This window comes from Colletotrichum tamarilloi (assembly GCF_030869305.1).
Source record: "Colletotrichum tamarilloi strain Tom-12 chromosome Unknown Scaffold_121.1, whole genome shotgun sequence".
Classification (NCBI taxonomy): domain Eukaryota; kingdom Fungi; phylum Ascomycota; class Sordariomycetes; order Glomerellales; family Glomerellaceae; genus Colletotrichum; species Colletotrichum tamarilloi.
Genome location: NW_026849504.1, coordinates 66,882 through 88,934, shown reverse-complemented (window position 1 = coordinate 88,934; position 22,053 = coordinate 66,882). Strand labels below are relative to the sequence as shown.

At 54.4% G+C, this 22,053-nt stretch overlaps 10 protein-coding genes across 10 annotated transcripts; 4 read left to right on the top strand and 6 right to left on the bottom strand.

The window, feature by feature from the left end:
* Positions 1 to 309: 309 nt before the first annotated feature.
* Positions 310 to 936, bottom strand: CTAM01_14404 (50S ribosomal protein L31e; the record flags this gene model as incomplete). The annotated part of the gene is made up of 3 exons (XM_060530405.1): positions 310 to 513; positions 651 to 725; positions 844 to 936. The coding sequence occupies 3 exons, from the start codon at positions 934 to 936 to the stop codon at positions 310 to 312; spliced, it is 372 nt and encodes a 123-aa protein (XP_060375047.1).
* Positions 937 to 1,763: 827 nt separating this feature from the next.
* Positions 1,764 to 2,971, top strand: CTAM01_14403 (uncharacterized protein; the record flags this gene model as incomplete). The annotated part of the gene is made up of 3 exons (XM_060530404.1): positions 1,764 to 1,942; positions 1,996 to 2,680; positions 2,735 to 2,971. The coding sequence occupies 3 exons, from the start codon at positions 1,764 to 1,766 to the stop codon at positions 2,969 to 2,971; spliced, it is 1,101 nt and encodes a 366-aa protein (XP_060375046.1).
* A 791-nt stretch (positions 2,972 to 3,762) lies between these two features.
* On the bottom strand, positions 3,763 to 4,759 carry CTAM01_14402 (PCI domain-containing protein; the record flags this gene model as incomplete). Its single annotated transcript, XM_060530403.1, has 2 exons — positions 3,763 to 4,653; positions 4,727 to 4,759. The coding sequence occupies 2 exons, from the start codon at positions 4,757 to 4,759 to the stop codon at positions 3,763 to 3,765; spliced, it is 924 nt and encodes a 307-aa protein (XP_060375045.1).
* A 2,325-nt stretch (positions 4,760 to 7,084) lies between these two features.
* Positions 7,085 to 7,351, bottom strand: CTAM01_14401 (uncharacterized protein; the record flags this gene model as incomplete). The annotated part of the gene is made up of 1 exon (XM_060530402.1): positions 7,085 to 7,351. The coding sequence occupies one exon, from the start codon at positions 7,349 to 7,351 to the stop codon at positions 7,085 to 7,087; it is 267 nt and encodes an 88-aa protein (XP_060375044.1).
* Positions 7,352 to 8,724: 1,373 nt separating this feature from the next.
* On the top strand, positions 8,725 to 12,284 carry CTAM01_14400 (heavy metal translocating P-type ATPase; the record flags this gene model as incomplete). Its single annotated transcript, XM_060530401.1, has 2 exons — positions 8,725 to 8,840; positions 8,900 to 12,284. The coding sequence occupies 2 exons, from the start codon at positions 8,725 to 8,727 to the stop codon at positions 12,282 to 12,284; spliced, it is 3,501 nt and encodes a 1,166-aa protein (XP_060375043.1).
* A 532-nt stretch (positions 12,285 to 12,816) lies between these two features.
* CTAM01_14399 (uncharacterized protein) lies at positions 12,817 to 14,915 on the bottom strand (the record flags this gene model as incomplete). Its single annotated transcript, XM_060530400.1, has 3 exons — positions 12,817 to 13,325; positions 13,433 to 14,819; positions 14,883 to 14,915. The coding sequence occupies 3 exons, from the start codon at positions 14,913 to 14,915 to the stop codon at positions 12,817 to 12,819; spliced, it is 1,929 nt and encodes a 642-aa protein (XP_060375042.1).
* Positions 14,916 to 15,917: 1,002 nt separating this feature from the next.
* CTAM01_14398 (uncharacterized protein) lies at positions 15,918 to 17,014 on the bottom strand (the record flags this gene model as incomplete). The annotated part of the gene is made up of 3 exons (XM_060530399.1): positions 15,918 to 16,163; positions 16,258 to 16,670; positions 16,828 to 17,014. The coding sequence occupies 3 exons, from the start codon at positions 17,012 to 17,014 to the stop codon at positions 15,918 to 15,920; spliced, it is 846 nt and encodes a 281-aa protein (XP_060375041.1).
* Positions 17,015 to 17,893: 879 nt separating this feature from the next.
* CTAM01_14397 (uncharacterized protein) lies at positions 17,894 to 18,380 on the bottom strand (the record flags this gene model as incomplete). The annotated part of the gene is made up of 2 exons (XM_060530398.1): positions 17,894 to 18,076; positions 18,237 to 18,380. The coding sequence occupies 2 exons, from the start codon at positions 18,378 to 18,380 to the stop codon at positions 17,894 to 17,896; spliced, it is 327 nt and encodes a 108-aa protein (XP_060375040.1).
* Positions 18,381 to 20,276: 1,896 nt separating this feature from the next.
* CTAM01_14396 (RNase P subunit p30) lies at positions 20,277 to 21,347 on the top strand (the record flags this gene model as incomplete). Its single annotated transcript, XM_060530397.1, has 1 exon — positions 20,277 to 21,347. The coding sequence occupies one exon, from the start codon at positions 20,277 to 20,279 to the stop codon at positions 21,345 to 21,347; it is 1,071 nt and encodes a 356-aa protein (XP_060375039.1).
* Positions 21,348 to 21,713: 366 nt separating this feature from the next.
* On the top strand, positions 21,714 to 22,034 carry CTAM01_14395 (uncharacterized protein; the record flags this gene model as incomplete). Its single annotated transcript, XM_060530396.1, has 1 exon — positions 21,714 to 22,034. The coding sequence occupies one exon, from the start codon at positions 21,714 to 21,716 to the stop codon at positions 22,032 to 22,034; it is 321 nt and encodes a 106-aa protein (XP_060375038.1).
* Positions 22,035 to 22,053: the final 19 nt, after the last annotated feature.

Here is a 22,053-nt window from a genome sequence, read left to right as displayed (position 1 = left end):
AAAAAAAGAAGACCCTGTTGGACGATGTGTGTTACAAGAACCACAAGAGATTGATGATGTCCCAAAAAGCCTTCGTCATCGTTCACCATTGCCTGACACATACGCAACGCTTCCTTCGCGCGCACTTTGGCGCAGACAAAAAATAACATTCCACCACATCGCGGGGTCCAATACTAGTAAAAAGTCGTCGAAGTCGTGTGGGGAATCAAGCGTTGTTCACATTTCCGTCGATTTTGTATGTGAGACTAGAATGCCGAATGCAACTCCGATGCCTTTATGCCGCCCTGAAACCATCCCAAAGAGAACTTTTTACTCCTCAACGACAACAGTCTGGAGACCCTTGGGGTTCTTGACGTTGACGGCCTGGACGTAGCTGTACAGCTTCTCCTTGGCACCCTCCTCGTCGTTTCGTCTGCGGGAGATGCGGATGCGGAGTCTGTAGGGAACGCCCTTAATGCCCTGCTCCCAGACCTTCTTGTTCAGCTGGGGGTCAACGCGGACGTCGGAGGTACCCTATACGAATCACAAGGTTAGTGAGCATTCTTGTGGTATCTATCCATGTAGTGTGGTTCGATATGGGGCCGATTGGTGTTGTAGGGTCTTGGATGCAAAATTTCGGGATGGGTTCGAGAGGGACAAGCAAGACGTACCATGACCTGGAGAGCGAAAGCCTTGATCTCCTTGATGGCACGGGGAGCGCGCTTCTTGAAGGAAACGCCGTGGAGCTACAGAGCAAAAATTGTCAGCATTGCTATGCTATGCTACCGGATCGCCATCGTGGGCCATTGGATTCGCTGTCGACGGCGGCGTCCTTTTTTTTTCTCTCCTCGGGGAAATACTAACGCGCTTGTGCATGTGGACGGTGTACTCGCGAGCGACGACATCAGCGATGGCGGAACGCTGCTTTCCGGCGGGCTTCTTCTGCTTGGTCGACATTTTGGCGGTACCTCTCGTTGGGCGGTTCGGTCGTCGGGATCGCGGAGTCGAATTGTCTAAGAAGTTGTCGATGTGATGGTTTTGCGTAGTCCGGCAGGTCATCCCACAAAATGTGAAGCGAGAAATTGCAAGCCCTACCTGCTTTTCCGTGGCTGAGGCGGGGCCTGTGCTTGTGGCTGGGTAGCTGAGGTAATGCGGCGTTTTCTTTCCACCTGTCCCTCTTTTCTCGAGATAGGGCACGTGACGTTGCTCAAGAAAGCGTCTGAGTGCCTGAGAAGCTAAGGCGCTGCAGTGAAGTGGACTCGTGTGTGGGTGGAACCACATTGACAGTAGGAAAGCGCGCTTTTTCGGAGGAAAGTACGTAGAGGTGGGTCGTATCCCCCCTGACCAGACAACCTGAACGAAATTAGTGTCTGGGTCTGAGTGCTTGCTTGATCTGCTGTTATGCCGTATCCCAACGGCATCCAGGACTCAAGCCATCACGCCTTGCAGCGCCATCGTCAATCACACTGACGCTGTCAGTTTGCGCCGTGCGCGATCCTTCCCTTCTTACGCTCGTTCAGTACACAAACCGACCTGGGGGAAGCCTAGCAACCGACGAGTAGACAGCCGCGCTACGACCGAACCTTTGCGGAGTGCACCTGCCAAACCTCATCTACGATATCCGTACCGCGCCTCTCCGACGACCAAACTTCGACTTCGCACCACCCAACGACAGCGACTCTGTCGGCCGCCGTTTCCTTCTCGTCCGACTTCTCTTCATCAATCACTACATAATTCCGATTTCGTTTCTCGATTCTTCTCGCGAATCCGACCCGCTTGATATCATGGAGGACCGATCAACTGGGGCCTCCGGCTCGCCATCTCCTCAGCCAGACCTGCACCGGAACCGATTGCCGACTCTGTTTGAGGTCTTGAGTCGTCGAACCCTGCCGCCCGTCGACCTCTTCTCGTTCTACATTTTCATGAGAGATCAGCAAAAATCCGTCGATTATCTCGATTTCTGGTATTTGCAAATGGCATCCCAGAATCACGCGTCTGTTCACTAACGAAGGATAGGCTCGATGTTGCTCAGCACATGTCCTTGTGCCGCCACTATGTGCGCGAACTCCGCAGATCCGTCCTAGTTGGAACACCTGACTTGGATAAGTCGGGCTCCAAGCGGTCTTCTCAGATCTTGGATGGACTTGGTGACATGAGCCATTCCGCCGCCGGCCCATCAATGTATGCCACTGAGAAGGAGAAGAACCAGGATGCACAGATGTCGGCCTACCTGAGAGAAGAGGCCCAAGACTCCCCTCAAAGCAGCACTGGAGAGCATCGCAGCCGTCCCAGTGGGGCTTTCAGCACTCCGCGCGACCTGACGACAGATTCCAACTCTCCCGCACACACCGTCGCGAGACAGGATATCCGGGCTTCGGCGGAGAAGATCCTCTACACCTTTCTCCTTCCGGGCGCAGAGCGTGAAATCATTCTTCCAGGCTCCATTACTCAGGACGTCACGACTTCCATTGAGGACTTTGGTAGAGACGATCCAGAGGTGTTTGACGTTGCCAAGGACTACGTCTTTCAGGCTATGGAACGCGATGCCTTCCCCAACTTCTTGAGAATGAAGGCCCTTGGCAACCTCATCCCGACCACTCTCCAGATCAGAATGATTGTTGGTCTTTTGGCCATGTTTGGTGGCTTCTGGGCTGCTTTTATTCTCATCTTCCTCAATGCCCCTCGAACTACCAGATGCTGGGTGAGTCTATGCATGATCTCATATGTGAACTTCGCCTGCTAACCTATCTTTCAGCTTATCCTTCCATTCACTGTTGGTGTCTACTTCCTCGCATCATACCAGTACTCTCTGGATCCTGTCCTCGCTCTCATCGGCCTCAGCGAGTACACGCCGTTCAACTTCTCTCGAATTCGTGAGCCCTATGTTCGTAAGCTCCTTGCTAAGCGGTCTATCATGGTTCTCGCCGTCACAATTTTAATCGACGCCGCGCTCTGTGTGCTTTTCATCCTTGTCCCCGGCAAACGGTTGTAAAATGCCTTGTTTTATCCTGGACAACAAACAAAGGATGTGTTGCAATACCCCAAACACAACAACAATGCGGCCTCAGTCTACATCACGGATGTAATAATATGGACGCTTTGTCTCCCACAGAGAGAGCTTTTACGAACGTTACGACCCCAAAGATTTTGAGCGACAGAGTTTCCCAAATTTTCGGTTTTGATTCGGTCTTCCATTCAGGATACCAGAGAGGCACGGCGTAGGGACAGTCGAGGCACCCAAGGGGACATAGCCTCGCACACGGCGTTCAACAAGGGACAGATTTAATTTCTTTTCAATGTACACAAGGCATTGGTGTATCATTATCGACATTGCGAGAATCGACACTGGAATCCTCGCCACCGAAGGCAGGTAAAACTGCAAGGCGGCAGAGGAAGAGGCAGAGGAGAGGCGACAGGAGACTTTTGGCTTCGACACATTCATTCACTTTCTACATTCCCTTAAATTTTATCAATGGCACGCTAGATAGGCATCACAGAACAGGAAACGGCAGAGATTAATCTCTGTCAGTATTATCGAATTCGATCTTGACTGTATTTATTGAGTTCTCATAATGTATCGTGATAATGCCTCTGCTACTTTTCGGCTGTTTCCCCTTCAGCCATCATCTTATGCCACGTCCTGACCGTCTATCAAGCGCCACCGAGCCTCCAACGAGGTCCCTGGCCGCTGGTCCCCCGAGTGTAACTCCGGGAGAAGTGTCCCCGAGACGAGACTGGAAGTACCCTCTACATCTCCAGCTTTCCCATCCACCAACTAATCCACTAAAGCTTCCGTCGGCTAGCACGCTTCTTCTCCTGCTCATCATCCTCCTCGTCCACGTCCATGGCCTCGTCGTCAATCTCCTCCGTGTTGTCCATCATGCTGGTGCTGCCCCGCTTGTTGTACCGCTGCGCCCTAGACGTGTGGCCCAAGAAGCCGCCTACCCTCTCCCCACTACTGCTGCCGCCGTGCTGTGCGTGACCGACAGCGAGCTTCCTGCCTCCCGCACCACCGGCGCCCCCCGTCTCGGGATCCTTCTTGACGTCCTCGACCAGCTTGGCCAGACGGGCGTCCTGCGCGGCCTTTTCGCGCTGGCGGCGGGCGGCGGCGTCGCGGATGCCTGCGATCTGGGACTCGAGGTCGCCGAGGGTGGATTCGCAGCGGCTGGACCAGGCGCGGAGGGCGGCGATCATGGGCGGGACGGCTCCCGGGGCGAGGTCGCGGAGGGCGGCGAGGGAGTTCACCTGGACGACTTGGCGGTGAGGGTCGAGGGTTGCGTCGAGGAGGCCGGCGTAGATTGCGGAGATGACGAGGTCTTCCAGTGCGCGGGTGGAGGGGAGGCCGAGGGCGGACTGGAGGGCCGCGTAGGTTAGGTTCGAGCGGTCGCGGGCCAGGGTCAAGAGGGAGAGCTGGCGGAGTTTGAGGGTTTGGGCATCGTTGAGCTGGGGGAGGCCCGATGCCGAGGCAGATTGGTAGGTGGCGTAGGTGCCGTGGGAGAAGAGCTCGAGGAGGCGGAGGTGCGGTTCGAAGTCGGGGGACTGGGCGAGGGCTTGGATTTGAGGGGTCTCGAGGAGCTCTGTGAAGAGGAAGGTATTTGGATTTGATGTTGCGCGGGTGACGAGGTCGGCTGCGGCGCGGGGGGATGTTGCTGACTTGCTCAGAGCCAGGAAGGGCTGTTGTTGGGAGGTTGTTAGCATTTGCGTCCGTAGATGAGCAGAATGTGTAGTTTTGTTTTGGGCGGCTTACCTCGAGAGCATTGAGAGCTTTGGTCTGCTCCATCGTGAGAGCTGCTCGTCTGTGATGTTCACGAAGCTCCGAGGTGGGGTACTACTGCTGTAGGAGTAGCTGTCGTCACTACCTGTAATAGCACAATGTGGGGTTGGGTTGACGAGGCTGAAGGTAGGTTGGTCCAGCTCGCTGGGGATCGGACGAGACGAGGCTGAGAAGGAAGGTCGCTTTCGGAGGATGCTACCGTACCTCTCTGTCGTGTCGTCAGAGATTGGCAAATCGTAAGGGTGTGAGGAAGCGAAGGGGGTTTGGTTCGTTTGTGGTGTGTTTCCTTTGGAGATCGTTCTGAGGACGAAGCTTGTGTCAGATTCGTTTGAGGTGCCCGTCCAGACAGGGCCGCTGCAAGAGCGAATGGGGACGCTGCCACAGAGGTCGGGTGCCTTAGTGGCGCGGGGCAAAGTGTGTTCGGGGGCACCAGGCAGGGTGCTGGTGGGGTCGACACATCTTACGGAGTACCTAAGTCCAGGTATCTTACCTAACCTAACGTGTTAACCTCAGTAACCTTACCTAAGGCAAGCATTTTCGAGGCGCACCTTAAGTCGAGGCCGGATGGGGCATCCCGCACCAGCCGGGCCGCTGACGGGAATTGGAATGGAAGCTTTTCTGCATTCCCTCCAGTGGTCTCACTTCAGGTTGGACAAGAAATGAGCGTGGCAGATAACTGGTCTCTTTGTCTCCATACCATTGACCAGGAGCCATGGCGAGACTGGCAATGATCGTTTCCTCATGAATTGGTCTGAAGCCAAAACGGCTTCGAGAAGCAACTGTGGGAATTTGGAGCCGGAGCTTGGCGATATGATCTTACAAGGAACTGGGTTTCTTTACGAAAATCTCCCGAAGATCAATTGGCATCCGCAGCCACATGCCATCGTTCTTTCACTCTTGCTGCAATACTGTTGCATGCCATTTTACCTTCCAAATTCGGGTGGTTTTGAAGGATCTTGAATACATTGCAGATATGGATGATCGGTTGTGCAGCTTCCATTGCAGCTTGGCACAGGTAGTAAGTTGAATCAGCGTCGTAACCCCTCTCTTCAGAAGCCTGCATCGTACGTTATCAATATCAGACTGGACTTTTTTTTTCCTCGTTGTTGACATCGGAGTGTGTATCAAGGTTTGTTGCCGGCGGTCTGGAAAAAAGAAGTTGACAGAATTGTTTGGTCGGTCCGTCGGAAACTCAAAAATAAAGTCATGGTGGAAGTCGGGTCCTAGGCACGACAGCCCGATACCGAGTACAATGTGAAATCGAAAGACACAGACTTGCGTACAGATTGAGTCTGACGGAGATCAGTCCATAGGAATAAAGATCAGAGCCACGAATCAATCATATACCGCCGTCATCACTGTTCAGTCTTGTTGATTTGCAATTCTCATCTGTTCAGTTCAAGAGACACGGAACACGGCTCTCAGGAGCATGAAGCATAGCGCCCACAGTTCCCACTCCGAGACGCGCCGGATCTAAAGCGTCCAATGGAGAGTTAGGATGGACTGGTTTCTGGCGAGCCAGTCACCCAGAATGCTAGGCTGGTCTGAGGCTGAAGCTCAATCCGAACCCAGGAGTCCCCTTGGACCCTAAAAAACTGCCTCAAGTGACCGTGCCCCCCGAATGTTTCGTTAGCCAAGCTCAGGACTCAGGTGCGTCGTCGTGTTCCGTTCCTCGCGCAGGCGCTCCCTCGACCCCGGACGAGGAAAAGCGAGGGGTGTGTCTGTGTGTACCGATAGATACGAAGGTTGTAGTGAGCGACGGAGCGTCGCAATGAGTTCTGGCACCCATCAGCTCAGCTTACCCAAGTCCAGTCAGTTGAAGCCAGTCAGCCCAGTCAGTCTTACGTGCTGCCCCCGGGAAGTGCCATGAATAGTCTTCCTGTGGAAAATGCACAGCCGGACCTAGCCCTGAATTGATGTCCCACCGGTCAAGGAATGGTATCCATAGTCGTACACCTATCCGCAAAGAAGAGGTCTTCAAGTCCTCGTGGATGATGGGCAGTAAATGAACCTGTGAGCGATGTGACATCTGACAGACTGGTACTGCGTAGATGGGCGGTGCGCCAGACAAGGAGCGGATAGATATTGGTTGATCTGGACGAGTCGAGGTTAGTGCGAGGTTCTCGCGATCCCCCCACTGATCTCTTTTTGGCCCAGAAATAGACCAAGGGCGCAAAGTGGTCAAAAGGAGATGGAAGGAGAGAAGTGAGAGGGGGGCCCCGGGGCAGGTGTGGCGCCCGAGCACCGAAAGGTGCAGTGCCGGCTGGGATCACCCGTGCGAATCTCGTTGGTCACTTCGGCCACGCCCGTCGGTTCGTCGTCGACACAATTCTATCCGTACATGTGCCGTCCTTCTTTCCAGTGTACACAGAAACTCTTTCTCTTGTGCGTCTCGTTTTTCAAGATCGACTCGTGGCAATGATGCGAAGACTCGCGGCGCCGGGTGACGGTTTTGGTGTAGCCCATGAGGTAATCAGTGACCTTAGTCAGGAGCGAAGCTCGGGAGCAACATAAAAAAGAGACTCGGGGTTCAGGAGGCGTCACTGGAAAACAATTAACAGAAGCCAAGATCAGGATAAGAGCAGGGGCAAAGGTCATGTTGCTGGAGTCCTAACTGCAAAAAGCAATAGAAGAAACCCAACCGCACGAGCCCCCAAAACGAATGCAGCCGTTGTCGGTCTTGGAATATGGAATAAGGAATCTGGCAACACCAAACAGTTCTGTCATGGCTGGAATTGGCGCTGAGAGCGTTGCAGTTTTGCAGTTGGCGTCGCAATTGCGCCCAGGAGTTGTTCAATGTTCCGTTCCAAGATTCCACACACACAGCACAGGCAGAGAGACACAGACACAGACAGTCAGACGCACCAGCAGCAGGAGCAGCAGTAGCAAGCGCACACCCCCTTCGGGCCATTGGGGCCACTTCCCTCCCACACACCCCGGTTGCCAGTCCCACGATTGCGCCAGATGATTACCTTAGATCCCGGCTACACCGCGCGCACCCACACGCCGCTGTTCCGCCTTCTTCTCCTGGCCCTGCAGCCCACCTACCTTACCTTACGGATACCTTGCCTTACCTTACTTTTGTTACAACTTACGAAGTACTCCCCCCCCCCCCCCCCCCCCCCCCCCCCTCCTCCCCCCCCCTCCCCCCGCCCCTCCACCCCCCCCCCCTTCCCTTCCGGTACCTTTCCTTTCCTTTCTTTTTTTACAACTTTCGAAATACCCCCCCCCCCCCCCCCAGTCAAGCAGTGCTGATGCTGGTTTGTAACTTTGCTTCACTGGCCGCTGCTACTACCGCTACATTGCATCCTGGTGTGGGCATTCCCACACTCCTCCCACTCCCACTCCCATCAGTCCCATGGGCGGCGGACCTTCAGTCCCATTCCTGCCGGTCCACGAAACTTTGGCTGACAAAAGCCGACCTTCCGCTTCCGTCCCCCCCAAGCCTCTCTCTCGCCTTCCATTCTGCCCATCGTGCCATTGATTGCCGCCGTTCTTCTTCTAGCCTCCCGGGCCCTTGATTCTTAATCCTACCTTGACCCGGCTTCTTTTTTGCGCGCTACCTTACTCAACTCACGTACGTACGCTTACTCTTACGCACCAACATACTCTCTCCGTACGCATACACGAACACGTAGACTCGTACACTCAAACACCACGATACCCACCTTTTCAGTATCCGTACATAGTACTCGGAAGCCGGTCTTCTGGAGCATTTCCCGAAAGTCTCTCTCTTCCAGCTTTACCTCGAGTCCTTGCTTCGTCTCGACTTCGATCCCGTCTTCGAATAATCTCCCGAAAAAAGACTCCCCTACCTCTCTATGGACAGCTAGCACTATCATGAAAGATTGGTGCTAGATAAGCTGTGGAAAAAGTCCCGAAACCGAAGCATAACCAAAGACCGAGGCTGGCCCTATACTCACACCGCGATCGCTTCCTGAGCGCAAACCTCCCAGAGACAAAACGACAACATGGCTCCTCCGGCCATTAGAGTACCGAGGAAGAGCGAGAGTGGTCCTATGGCCACTCTTGCCACACCAACAGCAACCCAGTGGGCGACGACGACCCTCAAGGTCGGCGGCATGACGTGAGTTGCGCTCCGTTGCGACGTGTTCCCTTTTCGATATGCTTACCCAGTTTCAACAGATGTGGCGCATGCACTTCAGCAGTAGAGTCGGGCTTCAGAGGTGTAGAGGGTGTAGGAAGCGTCTCTGTCGCCCTGGTCATGGAGCGGGCGGTAGTAATGCACAACCCCGAAGTCATCTCTGCCGAGCAGATCGCCGAGATTATTGAAGACCGAGGATTCGACGCCGAAGTACTCTCCACCGATCTACCCTCACCAATGTTCCCAGCAAAGCAAGACCTGTTTGATGCCGAGGAGGATAGCGGATTAATGACGACAACCGTCGCCATAGAGGGAATGACGTGCGGCGCATGCACATCAGCTGTTGAAGGAGGGTTCAAAGACGTACCAGGCGTAAAGAACTTCAGCATATCCTTGCTGTCCGAAAGAGCCATCATTGAGCATGACCCGACACTGCTCAGCGCCGAGAAAATTGCGGAAATCATCGAAGACCGAGGCTTTGGCGCCGAGATTGTAGACAGCGAAAGCGCACAAGAAAAGCCCAGAGCCAGCAGCAATCCCACAAGCTCTGTCGCCACTACAACAGTCGCAATTGAGGGCATGACTTGCGGCGCCTGTACATCTGCGGTTGAGGGCGGATTCAAGGAGGTGGAGGGTGTTTTGCGTTTCAACATCAGCTTGTTGGCTGAGCGCGCCGTCATTACCCACGATACAACAAAGCTTCCAGCGGAGAAGATCGCCGAGATCATCGAGGACCGTGGCTTCGGTGCTGAGATTTTGTCGACTGCTTTCGAGACGTCAGCAAACGGCGCAGGAGGAAACTCCACCGCCCAATTCAAGATTTACGGCAACCCAGATGCCACGGCCGCCATGGCCCTGGAAGCAAAGCTTCTCACCATCACCGGTATCAACTCTGCTAAGCTCAGCTTGGCTACCTCCAGATTTACGGTTACGCATCAAGCCAATCTGATCGGCCTGCGTGGAATTGTCGAGGCTGTCGAGGCCGAGGGCCTCAATGCCCTTGTGTCCGACAACGACGACAACAACGCACAGCTCGAGTCCCTTGCCAAGACCAGAGAGATTAACGAGTGGCGGAGAGCCTTCAAGTTGTCTCTGTCGTTTGCCATACCCGTATTCTTTATCAGTATGATTTTACCCATGTGCTTCCCAAGCCTTGACTTTGGCAGCTGGGAGCTTCTTCCCGGCATCTTCGTTGGCGATTTGGTCTGTTTGGCCCTTACGATACCCGTCCAATTCGGCATTGGAAAGCGTTTCTATATTTCAGGTTGGAAATCCATCAAGCATGGATCACCGACAATGGACGTTCTCGTCATCCTCGGCACCTCATGCGCCTTCTTTTTCAGTATCATGGCCATGCTGGTGTCATTCCTTTTCCCGCCGCACACGAGACCCGCTACCATTTTCGACACTAGCACGATGTTGATTACATTTGTCACACTCGGCAGATTTTTGGAGAACCGCGCCAAGGGTCAGACTTCTAAGGCCCTCTCGCGGCTAATGTCTCTGGCACCGTCCATGGCTACTATTTACGCTGACCCGATCGCCGCCGAAAAGGCTGCCGAGGGTTGGGAGAACTCGACCATCTCCGGCGAGCCCAAGACGCCCAACCGTGATGGTCACGCCGCAGAGGAGAAGGTCATTCCCACCGAGCTGCTTCAGGTTGGAGATGTTGTCATCCTTCGCCCTGGCGACAAGATTCCGGCCGACGGTATGATGGTTCGCGGAGAGACGTACGTCGACGAGAGCATGGTTACTGGCGAGGCTATGCCCGTCAACAAGAAGAAGGGCAGCTACCTCATCGGCGGTACCGTCAACGGTCACGGTCGTGTCGACTTCCGGGTGACGAGGGCTGGCCGCGACACGCAGCTGAGCCAGATTGTCAAGCTCGTCCAGGACGCCCAGACCACTCGTGCTCCCATCCAGCGACTCGCTGACACGATTGCCGGTTACTTCGTACCGATCATTCTTATGCTCGGTTTCCTTACATTCCTCGTTTGGATGATCCTCAGCCATGCGCTCAAGAACCCACCTAAGATCTTTACTCAGGAAGCTAGCGGCGGTAAGATCATGGTCTGCGTCAAGCTCTGCATCTCTGTCATTGTTTTCGCCTGCCCCTGTGCTCTCGGCTTGGCTACTCCCACCGCCGTAATGGTTGGCACCGGTATTGGTGCCGAGAACGGTATCCTCGTGAAGGGTGGAGCTGCTCTGGAGACAACGACTAGAATTACCCAGATCGTTCTGGACAAGACTGGTACAATTACCTACGGCAAGATGAGCGTAGCCAAGATGAGCCTCATCTCGTCCTGGCAAGACAACGAGTGGCGCCGCCGACTCTGGTGGCATATTGTCGGCCTCGCTGAGATGGGCAGTGAACACCCTGTCGGAAGAGCTGTTCTTAATGCTGCAAAGACTGAGCTCGGCCTAGACGAAGAGGCTACTGTTGACGGCAGCGTTGGCGAATTCAAGGCAGCGGTTGGAAAAGGTATCAACGCGCTTGTCGAACCCGCCGTCAGCAACGAACGTACCCGATACCGCGTTCTCCTCGGCAATGTTCGTTTCCTCCGCGAGAACAACGTCGATGTCCCGGCCGAAGCTGTCGAGGCGTCTGAGCAGCTCAACGCGAAGGCCAACTCCAGCTCGAAGAACACCTCTGCCGGCACCACCAACATCTTTGTTGCCATCGACGGCCAGTACACAGGTCACCTCTGCCTCGCTGATACAATCAAGGAGGGTGCGGCTGCTGCTATTGCTGTCCTCCACCGGATGAAGATCAAGACCGCCATCGTCACGGGCGACCAGCGTTCCACTGCTGTCGCCGTGGCTGCAGCCGTCGGCATTTCCCCCGACAACGTGTTCGCTGGCGTATCCCCCGACCAGAAACAGGCCATTGTCCAGCAGCTCCAGGATCAGGGCGAAGTCGTCGGCATGGTCGGCGACGGTATCAACGATTCCCCTGCCCTCGCAACCGCTGACGTCGGTATTGCCATGGCCAGCGGCACAGACGTCGCCATGGAGGCGGCCGACGTCGTCCTCATGCGTCCCACCGACTTAATGGACATTCCCGCCGCGCTCCACCTCGCCCGCTCCATCTTCAACCGCATCAAGCTCAACCTAGCCTGGGCCTGCTTGTACAACGCCATCGGTCTCCCCTTCGCCATGGGCGTCTTCCTACCCTTTGGCTTCCACCTCCACCCGATGGCCGCCGGCGCCGCCATGGCCTGCAGCAGTGTCAGCGTCGTCGTCAGCAGTCTCCTGCTCAAGTTCTGGACGCGCCCGAGCTACATGATCGACCCCTCTGCCCAGACCAAGAGACGCGGCTTCGGCATCTTGAGTAGAGTCAAGTACGTCGTGCGCAGACTCAGAGGCAAGCGGACGCAGGATCAGGGTTACGTTCCTCTGGCCAACATGGCGGATCGAGACGAGTAGAGAGATCACTTAGTCGTCAATTTTGTGTTGTTTTTGTGGATACTTGTATAGAATCAGGGGGGCAAGCCTCCGTTCGAGGTGGAACTGGTCCAATGATGCCAACCCCCTCTTCTCACTAGAGAAAGAAGATATAGTTTTACCTGGCGTATAAGCCGGACGGTTCCTTATGTTCTTCAATCCGTCCTCCGTTTTAGTAGCATAGCAATGGAGTCAAACGGGTTATTAACCCCTATTTCAAAACGATCAAGCATAATAATCGTGATCGTGTTACATTGTTGTATTCTATGTTTCCAGGCTTCCCCTTTGAAGATACTCGATTGTACAGAATGAAAAGCTACAAGAAAGAACCATCACGTCCGATATTATTAGTCCGCTGTGGCATTGCAATATCAGGAAACTCATCTCAGAGAACCACGGTAAAGAGAAGAAGAGGTGTTTCCGCTAACGCCACGCTATGCAACAAATAATGTCAACAATGATACACAAAAATTGATATCGCACAAGTGAGAACCCCGTCACCGATTCCACCATTCTAGACACCAGCAAAAGTCTTGCCGATAATCTGGCTCCCCACAACCTCAGTTGAGCGCTGCGCCTCCTCCTCTTCACTCAGCATCCGACTCCACAGCCTCAGCTCGTCGACGCTCACGTTCCTCTTCTCGAGCTCCCACTTGACGCTCCCAGGTAAAGATGACGAGGAGGACCCGCCGCCACCAATCAACGGCACGGCATCGCCACCAACCTCTCCGGGACCCTTGCCGTTATTTTTGGACAAGATGCCGAAACGCAGGCCGACCTCGGTGACGGTGACGAGGATGGAGATTACAATGAGGACGATGATGATCCAGGTGATGTAGCTCATCTTTGCGTCGGCGACCGAGTCGGACAAGATCTCGGCGAGGTCGAGGAAGACGCGGCAGCGCTCGTTGAGGACCTTGATGCGCGGGTCGATTTCGAGGTACTCCCGGATGGCGACGTACAAGGGGTGGAGGGTGGGTTCCGAGTCCCAGAAGAAGTTGGGGACGTCGAGGATGTTGGATGCTGGTGAGGTTTGTTAGACGGGGGGTTTCGTGGTTACAGGACGACGATTGTTTCCGAGTATGTCACAAGCAGGAAACAGAGGTAGGGACGGGCGTAGGGTGGCTTACAAAGGTTGATGTCGACACGGCTCTTGAATAACCGGCCTAGGATCTTGACAATTTCCGTTCTCGTCATGTTCAGCTCGCCCGTGAGTGCTAGCCTCTTGGGAACGTGCTGCGCATCCAGCATCGTCTCGCTCATGCGCTCCTCAAACAAACATAACTTTGTGCTCTGCGCGATGGCGTGACTGATGGTCAACTTCACCATGTGGTCGCTGCGCGGCAGCAGGGTAATCATGTCGTTGAAGATGCGAGGCCGCTTCACGTCGTGGCTGTACTCAAAGTGGAATTCCTCCGTCTCAAAGTCCTCCTCGTCCAGCGGGCGGGTGAGCAGAGAAAGTCCCGCCTCGTTCTGGGCAAAGGTCAGGTCCGCGAGGATGTCCTTCTCCTGATGCTCTGTGAAATTCCAAAAGACGACGACGCCGTATGAGAAGAGGAACATCTCGGCAAAGGCCTTTGCATCTGGGATCCGCGCCATCGGGGATAGGTTGGGGTCGTCGGGGGATTGCTCGCGGTGATTGCGTTGGGAGGACTCGTCACCGAATCCGTTATTGCCGTTCATGGGACTCCCGTGGACGGGGCTGCCATTGTATCCGTCTTCAAAGTACCCCTCGTGATAGTCGCGCTGCTCGCTTCGCTCAATCTCCATATCTAGCACCGTCTTGCCGCTTCCGGGGGTCTTGACGATCGGCCGGCTGCGAAGGCGGTAGCCCTCTGTACCATTTAGGAGAGGCAACGAGTACACGACGTACAGGCAGTCGTCGTAGAGCTTCGTCTTTGCGTCATGCTTGGTTCGTAGAAAGTCGGCCGTCGATTTCATCTTGTACGATTGCGCCGTACAGTACGCGGTCAGCCTAGCCAGCTTTTCCTTGCGCTGGACCTTGGGGAGACGCTCCGCGTAGCTCTTGCCACGAATACCGCCTCTCTTACGCAGCACGTCAAGCTCCTCGTCGCGTAGCGGCCTGTTCTCTTCCATCTCAATCTCCTTTGCCATCTTGGTTGCTTCCTCGTCCAGGTCCTCGTCCGAGCCTGGCTTCTCGTCCGTTTCGGGCAACAGCACGAGCTTCTCGCTGATCTTGGTTGTGCGCGACGGCATGTTCTGGCCGCCCGTCCTAGACTGTAGATTGGGCAGCCCTGTGCTGGGGCGTCGAGCGCTTGCAAGGCCATTTCCAGGCCGCTGTGGCGGAGGTTGTGGTTGAGACTGGGGTTGAGGCTGGGGTTGGTTCTGCGGTGGTTGTACTCGAGGCTGGCCGGAGGGGATGTCGTAGGCGTGCTGGAGGACGTTGTCGACGGAGATGAAGCGCATCGCAGGTCGAGCGGGAACGTTTCCGATGCCGGTATCCTGACGTTGGAGGGAACCCCTTGGAGGTGGAGGTCGTTCTCGCGAGTCGGTCACCTACAGTAGGCTCGCATTAGCATTTCACGTAGACTTGATTATGGAGACGGGGTTGCGACGGACCAGCACCGACGGGCCTCGTTTGACGGGCGCCATTCCTGCGATTGTCTCGGGTGTTGTTGGAATTGAATGATTAGAGAAAACGGTGTCTCTATCGCACAAAGGGTGCAGATATCATCGAACAGAGGTTGCGATCAGAGATGTCTGGGGGTCAAAGGCACCAAGTCTCATTGGGTGGTTGTCCGCGTGGTCTCGACATGACGGAAGCAGCTCAGGAAACTTCAGAGCGCTTGCACCGCCACAGTTCCACTTGTGGCTGCGTACATGTAGATACGTCATACCTCCTCTGTGGCTCGTTCAATCAACACCAAGACCTCGTTCTCACGATGATCCAGCTTCTGAGTATTCGGCAAGTAAAATGAAATGGAAACAAAATAAGTATAATAGAAATTTCTACAAATTCAAAAGCTTAGCCGCCCTCACGGGCGGCCTACGAAAATCCTCAGAGACTCTTACCAGCCTCAGTTGTAACGATGTAAGGATTTTGCACGAGACTCGAACTCGCGACCTATGAGTGCGGGACAATTCAAACGGGGACATTTCCCGCTACTTCATAGGCCTGATGATACAATTACATCTCGTTGTTCATTATAAAGGTGTCGAGGGCGGGTGATGTGCGTGAACCTGGATGAGCTGGTGGCTTATTCGCGAAGTTCAGTTGAATACACGTTGGGTATTTGTAGGTCTGCCTAGCGGGTTTTCTCCAAATGCGTATCTTCGTTGACGATCGAGGGCTCTATATATCTCGGTGGTATCTGATTCTATACGACCAACAGGCTCACAAACCAAGAAAGTTAGTAGATCTTGAACAAAGGTTTGCTTTGTTGGATCGCTTGAGGGGAATGATTGTTGCCGCGATAAAATCCAAAAGTTAAATACTACCAAACAACACAACAACAATATGATTCAAGTCAATCTCACTGAGTTTGGCTCTTCATAGCAATAGGTATACCTCTGAACAACGATCGTAAGTCATAAGTCCCTCTGGATCCGTGTATCCATCCGTCCAAGTTACACATAGGAAATTTCATGATGAATTTACCCCCCTCTGGCAATGATCCCATTCAATAACCGGTCATCTTGTGTTCTCCGCTCATGTGTAAGAACTAAACCCTCTGATGCGACTGCCACAGCCCACAACAGCGCCAGTCCCGCGCTGACAATGACCAGGATTTGCTCATTCTCGTCGAGGGAGGTCTCTGTCAATATACTCGACGCCTGCGATAATTGGACGATGAAGAGTGCAACCCACGAGCTTGAGACGATGTAGTGTAAGTTCTCGGTCTAGGGAATACTGGGTCAGCTTACTTCACCCGTGTATCAACCGAGGTAGCTCAAAGGTATACGGGCACGAGGAGAATGAGAGCGCAAGACGTACCTCAACCTCCTCCAACACCTTCTCCCAGAACTTACTAACCCTCTTCTCGCCTCTATTCCGCCGAATGATACCCTCGATACGTTGCATAGGTAGACAGACAACCAACTCCCCATAGCCCCTTGCTAGAGCGTCTGCAAGCTCCACCAGCCTCTCACCCCTCTCGCGTTCCCGCCCCTCCATCTCGTCGAGACTTGACCGAGTTTCATGAGCCAGGCCAAGATAGAGGGCAGGCAGCTCGCTAAAGTGACCCAACACGGTCCTCGCTGTGGGCGGCTGACGCATAGGCAGGCGATTATACAGGTACCGGTTCTCCGCTGGGGTAAAAGACCTGCCCAACAGAACGGCTGCGGCAAGACCACGTTGAGAGGGGTCAGAATGCGTAACTTGATTGGGTTCTGTATGGTAGTCTTGTCCTGGTTGGGGAAGGTAGTCATCCAATGTTAACTAAGGAACTTTTGCAGTAACAGGAGCCTCCTACGAGACATAGAACCGGAGTAGCCGTCTCACCGGCCCCCAAAGGATTTCCACATGAACAGACAGAGAAAGAGAGAAGGAGAGAAGGAGGCATACCTTGCTGCGCCTGTTCGGCAACACCGTCAGGAAAGATGGGGGCCACCAGACGCTGAGGCTGTCCTCGGCCACCCCGCGTGTGCCGTTGGTCTCGCTGTCTATGCGACATGATGCAATATGGGCTGATGTAACGATTCGAGAAGCGATCCGATACGACGGCGCTGTACGAACTTTCGAAATGAGACATTGCGGCACGGTCGAACTTTGAGCGACTCTTTTGTTCGATATAAGAGAAGCTTGTGTACGGATGTCGTTTCTTGTTGTTCGGCAAGGGATGTCGTTCCAGCAACAGATTACAAACCTAAAGGATGCCAAATCTGGATATCTTGCGTATATTGGAGATGGATCGCAACCACGGGTTGGGAGAAACCCGCCCCGGAAGACTACGTGAAGGACGATATGAAGTGGAATCACGGCCAGGAGAGCCCCGACCTTGGGAGATTGATGACGGGAGTAGACTGAAATCGCGGATGCCCAGAAGAATCCCGCCCGGGAGTCCTGAAGAAGAGAAGAAGGTGAACCAAAATCACGGACGTTCACTGACAATACCGCCGCGCTCTTGGCGAAAGGACTTCCTGCTTCCTCCCAGGAGGAAATGATGACAAGCCAGAACGTAGAGTTGGCAGAAAGGAATCCTCAGCAGCTCACAGCCCTCCAGGTACGTGGCGAAATGCAAAACCCCAAGCCTCATCGTGGAAACACCAGAAAATTCAATTGTCGTTTACGCGTGTCGAAGGACCCCTCCCCAAACGCCTAGCCAGCATGGTATCTTGCCTAGAATCACACACGCAAAAAGAACACAAACACTAGTCTGTACTCATCCACTCCTGCAGATGGCAAGACTTGAGAAGGACGGAAGGAGAGAGAGACCGGCGACAAGCCTTTCCCTCAGCAAAAAGCCCCAAGTCCGTTCGTCATCGCCAGTTCCTCCGGCCTTCGTCCTGCTTCTCTCCACGATACCCGAAATCCGCTTCTTCCCAAGTCCGCTATCCTCGCGTCGTCGCGCCTTGCCCGCACTTGGACTTGGTGAAAGGACCTCCAATGGGTGAGAGTCAGGTGACCGCTCTCATCGGTACTGAGGCGGAGCTTGGCCCCAACCCTGGGGAGGCTGACCATGCACTTGCGGGGGCGGCATTTGACCTCCGCCCTTCATGGCCGTGACGTCGGGGCGATTCTCAAGCGGCTGGGCAAAGTTGCAAATGTGGCAGACAACATCGGTGTAGCCCTTGAAGGACAGGGGTATAACGGGCTAGAATTGGTAGGTTAGCTTTGAATATCCCATCTTTAGTCTCACAAAGGTAGGCCAGTGACATGGAACGAGAATTCGACAAGGGCTTGAATGAGAGGTACACATAAGAAGGCTCATAAAGAGACGGAAAGAGCACGAATGAATGTGCACAAAGACTCACAATCCAGCAGAATGTGAACCAAGGGTGGCTCTTGATGACATGGCCGGACATGTTACCGCAGTTGTAACACTGGCAGACCATACCCTCGTAGCCCTCGACAGGCTTACGGAAGGTGTGCTCTCCGCACACGAAGAAGAAGAACATTGCGGCGATTGATCAGACGTATGCACGCTCAGTTTCTGTAGCTGCAGGTCGGGAAGCAGCAGTGGCGGGCGGCGGCTGGGTTTGGGCGACTTTTCCGTCGGATGATGGCGGTAAGACTTCCTCCGCCCCGGCGTATCGCGCTCAGGTGGGCTAGTAGCGAAATTCGGAGGAGCGAGACAGAGAAAGCTCTGTAGATCTGTCGGCCAGTGTTTCCTCGAGCTGCGCAGCCTGGGTAAGCGACGACTTTGTGGGACGTCGGAGGTTGCGCCAGGAGTTGAAGGAAGAAAGGACCGTTGGACGCGGAAGGAACAGTTGACGTTGGCGGAGGAGTGGATGTCCTTAAACGGAAGAAAAGGGCAGGCCACTCATACCTTGAGGTACCTTAAGGCAATAAATGTAGGTAAGCAACCCAATCCAATGAGCGCGAGAGAGCTACGTTAAGCTGTGATGTATCCTGGGCTAGCCTCTGGCTTTGCTTGCCGAGATGCAGGAATCCCAATTTCTGATAGGTTCCCGACAAACCAACAAGAACCAGAAGGCAAAAGGTTTAGAAGGTGGCCCAAGCTTAAGAGGGATTTTGATTGACGGCTGGCGGGTGATGAGAGCAAATGAGGGACGAACGACGTTCTTGCTAGCTTTGGTGTCACGGGTGTGTGCCAGTCTTGCGTGTCCCCTCGAGGCGGTGCATCCTTGGCGATCCGGCCAGTAGACTCGGGCTTGTTGACATTCTACCGACATTCACCCATATCTCCCTGAACGAACCTTTGAGCCGTGGGAGAGTTACGGATGAGGTAGTTCAGAACTCCAGAGACCTTGTTCCCGAGACACATACTCAGGGGAACTATGGGGTGCATGACAGGAGACCCGTCGTCCGTCTGATACCTCGGCGACTGCAGCAACGCTTCTCAATTCCCTTTATGCCCTTTAATGCAGTTCGTTCGGGTAATTTTCTCGCGTGGAATGGAGCTTCATGCTCCCAAAGTTGCGAGGTTCCTCCCCGTTTGGCACCTCTCAGCTGCCCTTTTCAGCCCATTCTCCTGGCGGGCTGAAAAGTCTAGGATCATCCGTGGATGCCGCTGCAGTCTAGGTTTTTTGCTGGCGACCAAAAGGGGGAAGGGGAAAGCTCACTGCGCCATTCCATTATTACGTGGAAACTGTGTTATCTGCCATGGGCAACTCTATTTACTGCAGTTGAACGCAAACCTTGACAGTTGCCATCACCAGTACCGTCCATCAGGGCTCTCTTAGAAAGAAACCTAGAGGACAGGAGGCTACAGCTGCGAAGGAGGCAGCCTGCCAAACCAACGAGGGCGATCTTCTTACAGGGCATGTCATCGCCTCCACTCTAGTCCGATGTTTCCGCACCCCGTTCTTCCCGCCGTTACCTCCGGCCAAAAAGCGCCCGACCGTCAGTGACACCTCAGTTGGTGGCTTGAAGTGGGAAAAGGTCACCTAAAAGGCTAAGGTAAGCAAAGATGTGTCTAGCGCCATGCAAGCCACTTTAGGCCCCACGTTCCTTAAAGTCAACCTACACAGTAACCTTTCTGCCTGTGTGGGTGCGTCATCCCAGCACCAGAACCGAACCCCGCGGAACCAACCTAACACCGACCTCCGTCTTCAGTCCAAAAAATTTCGGCGACGCGCCGTACCACGAGAGTCAACCTCGAAGCCAAGAAGGTTGCGACATCAATTCGACCAGCAGCAACGTCGTGAGGTCGATCTCTCTGCTCTAACCCCCGATTGATCACTACGATATCATATCAAGCAAGATACTGTGCACGAAATCGGCGCCGAGCCCAGGACAAACACCGGATCACACCAAGAAACCAGTCACCGCAAGCTCCTATGCGCCAAACCCCACGATAGCTTCATCGAAATTCTCCCAACCAACCCAAAATGCTCTACGACCTCAACATCCCGTGGTCCCCAACCACATCTCCCGCCGACCTCGCCCGCACAATCTCCTTCGCCTCCTCCCTAGGCTACACAGTCCTCGCCCTCAACCACACAATAACGCCCCCGATCCCTTCGCAAATCACAAACCCCCTACCAAAGTTCCCATCACACTCAGCAACAGTAACACCACCACCGCCAACAGGGACCCCATCACAACCCTCTCAACAACAACAACAAAACAAACAACCAACAATCCTCCACCGCGTAACAGTAACCCTCTCAGACCCCTCCCAAAACTACCGCCTCCCAACCCTCGCCCTAGCCTACGACATCCTCGCCGTCCGGCCCACCACGGAAAAGGCCTTCCAGGCAGCCTGCCTCTCCATGGCCGAGCCCTCCCTCATCTCCCTCGACCTGACGCAGCACTACCCCTTCCACTTCCGCCCGAAACCCCTCATGGCCGCCGTCGCCCGCGGCGTCAAGTTCGAAGTCTGCTACGCCCAGGTCCTCGCTTCTTCTTCGTCCACCTCTTCTTCCGCCTCTGGCGGAGGCATCGGCCCCCCGCCCGACGCGAGAGCCCGCGCGACGTTCATCTCGAACTTTGCCTCCCTCGTCCGCGCGACAAAGGGCCGCGGCATCGTCGTCTCCAGCGAGGCGCGCGGCGCGCTGGGGTTGAGGGCGCCCAACGACGTGGTCAACTTGCTCGCCGTGTGGGGTTTGGGCAGCGAAAGGGGCACCGAGGCGTTGGGGGTTAACCCGCGCGGCGTCGTGGTCAACGAAGGGCTCAAGAGGAGCGGATTCCGGGGCGTCGTGAACGTGCTCGAGGTCGGAGGGCGGGAGAGCGATGTGAAGAAGAATCAGCAGCAGGGGCAGGGGCAGCAGCAGGGGAAGAAGGGCAAGAAGCAACAAGGCGGCGGTGCAGGTGGTGGTGGTGGTGGAGGTGACAAGGGCAATGCGCAGAAGCGCAAGACGCCTGATGAGGGTGGTGATGGCGCGCAACCTACGGTCAGCAAGAGGCAGGCCAAGAAGTTGCGGTTAGCTCTCAAGGAACAGGAAAAGGAGGCTTCATAGATGCTTGGGTCAAGAACGGAAAGAAAAGAGGAACAGAAGAAAGGGGCGTAAGAATGGTATGGGTAGATATTGGGTTGGGCGGAAGTCATTTACGCTTTATGATACCCCTTAGAAGAGAGCATCATTAAACCTCTGTATACCTCTGTATCAGGATATCGATATTTTCCACAAGTTGATGACGGTGACGCTAGATTCACCAATGTAAAGAGCAGTCATTTATCCCTTACACAGCATAAGAGACGCGTTATGAAATTTGACCGTCTTCTTTCCAATGCAATCGTATATAGGTTTGGGGAAAGGGGTCTAGGTGGGTGCAAGTGTTTTGGTGTTGCCTTTTTGTTTTTCGATGTCTTCAAGAAATGAATTATGTACAACCGCGGGGGGGATATGTGTGTAAGTTGGCTCAACTTCTCCAACTCCCTCTCCATCTTCCCATTACACACGCCACACCATGTGGAAGCTTTCCAGAAAACGAACCTCATCGCACGCGCGCAGCAGGTCAAGACGTGTGGTCGTAATGAGAGTGAAGGGTGGGGTTTGTCTGACGCTGCCTCCTTTTTCCACCTTCCTCGCTCTCTCGTATATACCACCATGCCAAACCGAGACCTCTCCTTCCCCTATTTCACCATTAAAAACCCCTTCCTTTCCAACCAACTTCCCCCTCATTCCAAGAATCGAAAAATCTAGGGTATTTCGTATGCCGTTG